Source organism: Lolium perenne, chromosome 7, assembly GCF_019359855.2.
Source record: "Lolium perenne isolate Kyuss_39 chromosome 7, Kyuss_2.0, whole genome shotgun sequence".
In the NCBI taxonomy this organism is placed as follows: domain Eukaryota; kingdom Viridiplantae; phylum Streptophyta; class Magnoliopsida; order Poales; family Poaceae; genus Lolium; species Lolium perenne.
Window position 1 is genome coordinate 110798334 of NC_067250.2, and position 10259 is coordinate 110808592.

Consider the following 10259-nt stretch of genomic DNA (forward strand, 5'->3'; position numbering starts at 1 on the left):
ACTAGATAGTTTATCCTAACTGTGTTCTTATCTTCCCATGGATGATCACAGATCCATGTGTTTGCTGAACATGTTGTGGAGAGCTCGGGAATCAAGATAGGGATTAAAAGAGTCGGCGATTATGAATTGCATGATCTTTTGTTCTTATGGACTATGCTATCTTTCTAGCTAACCATAATAATAAGATCATTTATGTAAGTAGTTGCCTGAATTTGGTCAACTTTCAGCAACCTGTCATTTGGGGTTTATAAGAAGCATTCCAGGCAAGTACACTCTTAGGAGATTCAATGGTTGTTGAATTCCACAATTTTTTTGTTTAGCCGTGTGTTTGTTTAGGTTCTGAAAGGAGTGCCGGATGGACCTGAAGTGGTGCTTGTAAAATTAAGAGAAATAAAAAGCAAGATTGATTGGCGTATATATCAGATCGGTCCAACAATATGGTCTCAGATAAGGACGTTGTAAGGGTTGTTGAAGGAGCATGTAAGGTGTGCGTATTTTCATATTTATTATTAGATGTGTGAGTTGGTCATTGCAGCAGTGGTTTATTCGTATTTTTTATACATTTACTATTCTTTTTTTTTCTCGAATTAGAGAAAGCAAGTACCTGTGGAACACATATATAAGGGGAATTATGTCATTGCAGCAGTAGTACATGATAGGAGCCACCTTGAACATGCAGGCTTCATTAATTTGTACAAAAGCACAATCATGCATTTATTGATGGTGGATCAGCTGGATATAGATGTATCTAGATACATTTTAATTTTCTACTCCTGAATATAGACGTATCTAGATACATTCACTTTAACGGCAAGTAATATAGATTGGAGGGAGTACCTATTTGCTTTCTCTATCCGAGCAGCGGCGCGACGCCCCTGTCCCAAGCAGCCGACACACGCTTCCCATCTGGAGCAGTGTGGTAGCAACAACCACTTCAACCGTCTCGTGAAGCGGCAGTTTTGGCGGCGCCCCCGTCCCGCGCAGCCTCAGCTTCACCTCCCGGCCACCCCGAGCGGTGGTCGCGGCTCTCCTATGCTAAGCACTAACAGAAGACGCATATCCATCTTTGCCACGCAGAGGCATACGTGGGGGCGCCCCCAGTCATGCATACCTTCGCCTTCGCATCGCATCACATCCCATGCGGCGGTGGCTCCCCCATCCAGAGCAATGGCGCTTGCCTCCGTTCCATACACGAAATCAAATAAGGGCTTGATTGGTTACCAACAATCCAGCGGGTAAAATCCGGGCGTTTGGTCCCTGCATAGCATGCTTTTTAAAGCAGCCCTAAATACAAGAAAAGTTGGCCTAAGAAAAACATCGATTCAGCCGTTTTTCCGTGGCCAGGCTGACGAGCGCAATAGTGGCCGGCTGGAGGCATACAAGCATTTCTACCTAAGTTTGCCACTAATCTGCATCATCTTAATCCTCCTCGATCTACAAAATGGTGGGTTACTTTTAAATATTTTGAACACGAAAAATATGTGTATTGATGTTACGAATCAATTCCCATGAACGGTTCCTGATTTAATCAAGTATTTGAATGGCAATTTCGTGTCCCGTTTGAAACTTTTTTGGCTGAATTTAGTCAAAAAAATTCACAACCAATCACTCGTTTTAAAATTCCTTCGACGAGTAGCTTCATCTCACCATCGCAGACGACTTTTGTGTTCATAGTTCTCCATTTTAACATTTGTATTACATATTACTAGTATATTGTACATAGTTATAGATCTACTCATTTACAAATATCGGAATATAAAATTTTGAACACGAAAGTAGTGTGAAATGGTGAGGTAAAGCTACTCCCCGAAGGAATTTTGAAATGGTCGACCATGTACGAAACTTTGACAAAACTCATCCACAAAGGGCTTAAAAAGAAACACGAAACCGTGTTTGAAACACTGGACAAAACGACGAACCGATGACGTGAATGGAATCACAACATCGAGGCACGTCTTTTTCATGTATACCTTATCTCGGATAGATGAACGGTTACGAAGATTAGAGGTGATTATGATTGAATTAGTTTGGTCCACAACCCTCCTCAACGTGCACGCTACCAATCATAGTGCATCTCGTTTCTCCAACAGAACCCAAGTAAAATTGTTAGTTTCCAAATGCAGTACAAAATTTGGCCCAAATTAAATTTCCACTCATACGATAAGTGTTGGGCCAAATTGCATGCACCGAGAAGAAACGGAAAAAATCGCTGCAAGCAACCAATCAAGCCCTAAATGTATGCTGGATTGGAGTTGCCTGGAGGCCACACCTAAAGTAAAACTGTAAAGCCAATATTTGAAGATGGCCAATCGGATTGAAGATAATTTTGAGGATCTTAAGCCTATCCATTCACTCTGAATGCTGCGACAAGTTTGTCATCCTTGCCACCGTGATAAAACTTGCGCTGTTGCTCTAGGCTTCAGCTCGAAAAAACAACACCCTCTCTCCCCCAGGCTTCATGTCATACTCCTATGACGCATGTCATGGGTGGATTTCTCTTATCAAGTTATCACACTCAACCGTTTCTGCCAGGTCGAAGGGCCTATGAAATTGGAGCTTGCATCCTCCGGCATTACGCGCCGCCATCACTGTGAAGAGAGGGGAGGCGCGACACCTAAAGAAATTTAGAAACTGTTGGAGGAGGGGTGACAACCCTAACCACCAGTCCAGCCAAAAGTAAGTGCATCTAACGTTTTGTACATGGTGTTTAGCTTCCTACTTAAATTACCATTTGATCCTCTAAATTGAATTCCAAAACAGAGATCCCTTCAAGGGTACAGCAGAGGACAATATGTCTAACATCTCAGGATTTGGGGTTAAAAAAAAGAGAGGAAACAGATGTGTGCATTGCATTCATGCATATGAAAAATCTAGGAAATTTTTGCGCTTTCAAATAAAACCTGTCGTAGTAACTGAAGTTTCACTTGAGTTGATGGAACTGAAGTAGATCATCAGTCAAGTTCTATAAACCTCAATGTGACCTTTGATAAAACCTTATTTTGGGTAGAGATGATTTGATCTATGGTTTAGATTAAATAAAACTAGAACTATTACACAATACCTTAAGTAAGGATCAAATACCAAATCTTCTAAAGGATCATAATATGGTATTCCTTGCAAACACATATGGATATCTATTCAACCACAAATAAAAAAATATGAAAGAATTAGGAAACCATTCTTGACTTATTTTTTCCTTGTCCTTTACCAAATCATATTTCTACCATGATCCTCATGGTATATCTTAAACTCTATTCTTGAACTCTTGCCAGGGACATTACACAAGTTCTTTATCAAACCTTGATCATTCCATCCTTGTCTATCCACATTCATCTCTATTTTTTTTTGAAACGGGCAAAAAAGCTTTTGCCTTATATTAATATAGGAGAAGCAAACATGGGGATGGCAGGAGCCATAAAAATAAAAAGAGATGGGAGGGAGGGGGGACACCCCTCTCTCCCGAAGGAGAAAAACATTACATCACGGTCAGCCCACGAGTTCTGCTAGACCTTTTGCACCGGCCAAGATCCAGTCCTTGCCCTCGTCTCTAATTCTGAGCATGATCTCCGAGGGTAAGGAGGATTTATTGTTGAAAACACGCTCGTTTCGCTCCTTCCAAATCTCCCAGGCGATCAGCACGATTGCAGTTCGCAGACCTTTGGTAGAGGAGGTGGGGGTTCTGGCGATAGCTTGCCAGTAATCCAGCACCTTTGGTCTCCCAGTTCCGATATTGCGGATAAGGTCCGGGCAAGAAAGCCACGAAGCCGCTGCATTCCATATTCTCTTGGAGAAGCGACATTCGAAGAGGAGGTGCCGGGCCGTCTCCGGGGAGCATCTACAGAGCTGGCAAGTAGGAGGGTGCGGCCATCCTCTTTTGGCAAGACGGTCAGCGGTCCAGAGGCGATTTTGGACAGCAAGCCATGCGAAGAAACGACATTTTAGGGGAGCCCAAGTCTTCCAGACGATGTTGCCAAACGAGCAAGGTAAAGCCGCCATGAACTGAGCCTTGTAGGCGGATTTGGTCGAGTAGCGACCATTGGGAGTCAACGTCCAGACGATGGAGTCATCAGTGTCTGGGGTTAGGTTAATGTTCGAGACAAGCTCCTAGAGGCGGATATATTGCTCCATATGATCGATGGTGAAGGCCTCAACCGCAATGTCAGCCACCCAATTCTGGTTATCGAGGGCATCACGCACGGTCCGATTCTTCCTTTTGGACGCCGAAAAAATCAGAGGAGCGAGGTCCTTAGGTGGGGCGCCGTTCAGCCACGAAGAAGACCAAAAGGAGGCTTTTTCTCCATTGCCTATGGTGACCCTGGTTGCGGCGTTGAAGAGATCCAGATCAGAGGCATCATTAGGCGTTTCCGTGCCGACCCATGGTTTCTCCGGTGCCGTCCATTCATACCAAAGCCAACGAAGCCTGAGGGCACGAGCGAATTTTTCCAGGTCTAGGATTCCAAGACCACCTAGCTCCTTGGGGCGACAAACTTTATGCCAATTGACCTTGCATTTCCCCCCGCTAACCGCCTCCTTGCAGGCCCATAGCATGCCACGGCTAATTTTTGCGAAAGCCTTTAAAATGCCCTTGTCTGCCTTTAGGGCCGTCAACAGGAAGATAGGCATAGAAGAAAGCACTGATTTAACCAGAGTGGTGCATCCAGCACGGTTGAGGAACCTGCCTTTCCAAGGGTTCAGACGCGCCACTGCTTTGTCAATGTATGGCTGAAGATCAGCCTTCTTGAGCCGTCCAAGGGAAAGAGGCAAACCCAAATATTTTATGGGGAAAGAAGCCATCGCCGCTGGGAAGTTCGTCAGGATAGCCGGCAGATCAACATTTGCACACTGGATAGGGGCAATGGAACTCTTCATCACATTAGTCACCATTCCCGTGACCTCTCCAAACTGGCGAAGGATATTGGCAAGCCCTGATATGTCATGTTCTGTAGGAGTCAAGAAGATGGCCGCGTCATCCGCATAAAGAGAGACCCGGGGACCCACAAAACCGCCTGGCATAGGATGAAGAATCCCGGAGTTCGTAGCCTCTTCCAAGATTTTCTGAAGCGGGTCAATGGCAATATCAAACAGGAGAGGCGAGAGGGGGTCTCCTTGTCTGAGGCCGCGTCCATGAGAGATGTTCTTTCCCGGAATCCCATTGAGGAGCACCCTGGAGGAGGCCGTGGAGAACAAAATCGACATCAGAGCACGCCATCTCTGGGGGAACCCAAGGCGTTGTAGGAGGTCAAGCATATAATCCCACCGCACAGAATCAAAAGCCTTGGCGATGTCCAGCTTGATGAGAAGGGATGGCGTTTTGGTGCGGTGAAGCCTGCGGGCCGTGTTTCTGACGTACATGAAGTTATCATGGATAGTTCGATTCTTGATGAAAGCACTTTGGCTGTGGGATATGATCTCATTCATCTTCGGGCTGAGACGACGAGCCATAGCTTTGGCGATAATCTTTGGGATCACATGAATAAGACAAATTGGCCGAAAATCAGTGATGGAATCAGCGCCTTCCTTCTTCGGTAGAAGCACCATATTTGCGGTGTTGATAACGTGAAAGTTTTGCGCCGAAAGTTCAGAGAAGGCATTTATGATACCCATAAGGTCATCCTTAATAATATCCCAGCAGGAGCGGAAGAATGCCATAGAGAAACCATCAGGTCCCGGAGCCTTATCAATTGGCATGTCGTCGATGGCTTCTTTTATCTCTATTTCCGAGAAAGGAAGTCCCAAGTCTTCAAGGGGATGGACCGTGGGGTTCAAGGCACCCCAGTTAAAATCCAACTGTCGTGGAGGGGGTCGGCCCAAGGTACTGGAGAAATGATCGAAGATCAACTTGTCTTTTTCATCATGAGTTGTTGCCCATCCATCATTAATTTTGAGTCTAAGGATGTGGTTCTTGCGCTTCCTAGCATTGACGCGAAGGTGAAAAAACTTAGTATTAGCATCACCCTCGCGCAGGTACCTGATCCTGGAAGCTTGCCGTTTGCGAGAACGTTCTAGAGCTGCTAGACCTTTAACCCTTCTTTTAAGGTCAGCGCGGAGACCTCGCTCTTCCGGGGAGAGGGTTCGGGTCTCCTGGGCGATATCCAGTTGCAAGATGACATCCAAGGCCATGAGAAGTTGGAGTTTGCAATCGGAGAAGAGACCTTTGCTCCAAGATTTCAGCCGAGACGCAGTAGCTTTGAGCTTGTGATTAATGTTGTGAACCAGCTGTGTGTGAGAGGAAGGCGTCGACCACGCGAGTTGAACGGTCTCTTTGAAGCCCGGCATTTTGGTCCAGAAAGATTCGAAACGGAAAGAAGGTGGCCTCCGTGGCCCACTTTGATTGGAGAGGAGGAGTGGGCAATGGTCCGAGAGGGACGACGACAAGGCATGAAGCATATGATTTTCGAAGACCAAGTCCCAGTCGGCGTTACAGAAGGCCCGGTCTAAACGCACCAAAGTTGGATTCTCCCTTTCGTTGCTCCAAGTGAATTTCCTGTTTTGTAGCTTCAACTCCTTGAGTTGACATGTAGTAAGGGCCCTTCTGAAGAGGCCCATCAGCCGAAAATTCAGGTTGTCATTGTTCTTGTCTTCCGCTTGATAGATGAGGTTGAAATCGCCGATAATAAGCCATTTAGCGTCGTCAGACGGTTTCTCAGCAGTCGCTTCTGCAAGAAAAACTTCCTTTTCGGCATTGTCACTTGGTCCATAGACAGTGGTTAGTTTGAAGGAAGTACCGCAGGAGCGAATAGTGACCTTAGCTGAGATGAGATGAGTGCCGAGGTGCACATTAGAAACTTCCACATGATCCTCATTCCAGAGCAAGAGGATGCCACCACGGGTACCAGTGGCCGGGCGATGAGCGAAGGACCGAAGTCTGAAACCCCCAATATAGGAGGCGGTCAGAGAAAGGAGAAGACTAACCATAGACCTTGATGATCACATCATTATCTATGGAGCATAACCTTAGACTATTGTTTAAGTCATCTTTTATCTCTAAATAGTAACCTCCACTATCTCATTTTGCTGAATTTTGGTGAAGCCAGGTCACCTCAATTTGTGTCCCTGTACATCCTTCACGTATCGTTCCCTGGCCGAAACGAGGGAGAACAAGTACTGGGTCCAGCCCATCAATAGTGAAAGCTTAGAGGCGAAAATTCTTAAAAGCCCGAGAGGAGAAAAGCTTGAAGGCCTGGCCCAATACGGGCACCGTGGCGGTTTCTTCTTCTAGCACTAGCAGTCTCTCGACTCTTCTCCAAAGAAGTCTCTCCAGTCTTGTTCGGTCCTTCCAATAGCGAAAAGTACATCTCAAAAAAAAAATAGCGAAAAGTAGCATTTCAAAAAAAAAAAAGCGAAAAATAACGAAGCAACTTGGGCTCGATGGCGCCGATGGACCCGAGGACGGAGAGGGTAGTTCGCCGGACGGCGATGGTCGGCGCAGTCGTCGCCACGTACCTTCTCCTCACTGCCGACTACGGCCCCAACTACACCAACCCGGTAAGGCGGCTGTTATCTCTTCTCTGCTTCTGTATATTGCTACATGTTTCTGCCCATTTCTCCATGAAATTGCGATCTTAGTTTATAAGTTAAGCTTGGTAGTTTATTCGTAAAGAGAAGACTCATAGTCCCCGTCAAAAAAGAATAAAACTCATTAGACTAAATGAACCGACACTTACAAGTTTACTCTGTTCGTAGCGTGGGACTTCTTGTTCTTGGATCAAGGCCTCTGACTGCTCTGCTGGGTTGTTCATGTACTGTTGCTGTTAACTTGTTACTACTATTGTTCATGTACTGGGTTCACCGCAAGCTAGGAGCAGCAACACAGTTCCAATTTCTAGCTTGTTTGTTTTGGGGAATTTTTAGCCAATCTAGTGAACAAGTACTAGCTGTGTGTACATATATTCTTTTCAAGGATTCATATGTGGGGTATATGCCTGCATGATGTGCATATATATTCTTTTCAAGGATTCATATGTGGGGTATATGCCTGGATGATTAGTTTATTTTGGTGGTCAAAGTTAGGCTTGAGAATTTCTGGAATGGATGTAAAAGGAAGGAGATCTCAAAACATGCGTTGCATACTCAAGATTATGCGCACCGGTTGTACCTATGTTTTCTAGTATTTATGTTGTCTTTTATGTAAGGAACCGGTAAGCTAGACAAGAGTTCAGTTCAGAGTTTGTATATAGGAAGTAGGTCCAAAGGGGAACACCCCTGAAACCTCCTCACCATTGAACTGTTATTTGTGTGGGTGCATTGTCATTGTTGAATTTCTGTACACAACTTGTACAAATATGCATTTGTAAGCTTCTAACTAGCATGAACTTGCTATGCAGATAAGGAAGGCTATGGAATCCTCACGACTATCTCTCAAAGACCTTATATTCAAATCTGGTAAGGATGGGCATATGAAGGAACAAGAAAATTCAGAGTCAGATGGTAAAAAGTAGCAGATTCTGCGTGTAGCTACTGAAGATCGTGAACGATGTCAGTATCGCGTCACTGTGTATTTCTGTCCGTACAAACAAAACTGTAATAGTAAGTCATCTTTTGTTTTGCGTTTCTTCTTACTTCATCGTGTATCCTTCAGATCATCATGCTTGTGTTCCAGTGTATCCCTCAGAAATATAATGCAACCATGGCTAGTAGCAAGGTCCTTGGTGTTGTGTTGGTTCTTCATGCATATGATCATCCAGCATGTCCAGATGCCCGTAGTCCTTGGCGAAGATGTGGTAGCTTGTACTCGTCATAAAATTATTTGTGATTCACGCCGGCCGGGGCACAGGGAGGGGTGCCGATGTGCTTTGGACCGAGCCCGGTCCTGGTGACGAGGTCTGGCATCCCTACATCGAGGGAGTGGGGCTTAAAAGTGAGGACTTTTGGCTCTATTTGCATGGCTTTGGACGCCCTGGCCATCGGGTTGACGCGCATGAGGGCAGAGAACTTGAGCTCCAGCCTGGCTAGAGCAAGGCTGGAGATGTCGGTCTTGAAATGGGCAAGTTTGAAGATGCCTTTGAGGACGTAGGCGAGCCCATTACTTGTCATGATCCTCAATCCAGTTGGTGATTAGCTTCGTCGCGTCTACGTCCTTCATGTCGTTTACGTCGTGGGCCATGCTATAGAGCTGTTGACATTGCAATTAAGTTATGATGTTTGCTCCAGTACAACCCCTCCTCCAAACTCACATCATACTTAAACACATGGACAGCTGAGATTGCTTGATACCCTTTCGTTATTAATATCGGTTTTGCTATGTCTCAGTCAACTGAGAATTTCTTAAGTCTCAGTCACCCACAAAAATGAATTTGAGTTGCACTTTTCTGTTAAAAAAAATGCAATTGCACTTTTCTACTAGAAACGTGCAACTGATCCGAGTTGCACATTTTTTAAACTGCAGTTACACTTTTCTGAGGTGACCGAGACTTAAGAAAATCTCAGTCGACTGAGACATAGGCACACCCTATTAATATTAAACGGGTATACATAGCCCCTTTAAACTCGTATGGTCCAACTAAATTATATGAATATGTACGTATAGGTATGAATAACACGACCAGCAAAAGAGAGGCACGACAAGCGGTAGCCTACCAGCGACGAGGCACATCGATCGGTCCGGCCAAGCTGGAGTCAACGATGGCAGCCCAACCAAGCTGAATGCACGCCTCCTTTCGTTCCCACATCGGTGGCTGGAACTTCACATCATGGAAATTCCAAGCCACGCCTACCTCCACATCCTCCTGCTCTCGCTCGTTCTTCAATTCTGCCTCCCGCGCCACACCGGGGTGCAAGTCAACGAGAAGCAGGTTCTGCTCCGGATCTAGTGCGGGTGGGGCTCCCCGCCGGCGCTCGCGTCATGGTCCCCCATGTCCTCCAAGGCCTCCTCGCACAGCTTATTCGTCTCCCGATGGCGCCGGCCGGGTGATCTCCCTTCCCAAACATCAATGTCCCCGGCCCCCGTCCCTGACGCGATCAGCGAGCTGAGGAGTCGTGGGCGCTGTCGCAGCTCAAGAACCTCACCTGCCTCGCCCTCGACAACAACGGGCGTTACGTGGCTTCACCAGCAAGGTGCCGCGGACGCTATCGCATCTCAATAACCTGATGGTATGCGCTCTCAACGACAACCAGCTCAACGGAACCGTCCCAACGGAGCTCGGCGAGCTCACGGGGCACCAGACGCTCAAGCTCAAACTGATTCAGTTCAGTCCTGGCAAGCTACCTGACTCGTTTAAGAACCTGGGGAAGCGCGCCACCATTGGGCTTGCGAGCAGCAG

The 10259-nt window shown here is 46.2% G+C and overlaps 1 protein-coding gene across 1 annotated transcript; it reads right to left on the reverse strand.

Moving 5' to 3' along the window:
* Positions 1-3486: 3486 nt before the first annotated feature.
* LOC139833670 (uncharacterized) lies at positions 3487-3996 on the reverse strand. Its single transcript, XM_071824008.1, has one exon. It carries the CDS (start codon positions 3994-3996, stop codon positions 3487-3489), a length of 510 nt encoding a protein of 169 aa, XP_071680109.1.
* Positions 3997-10259: the final 6263 nt, after the last annotated feature.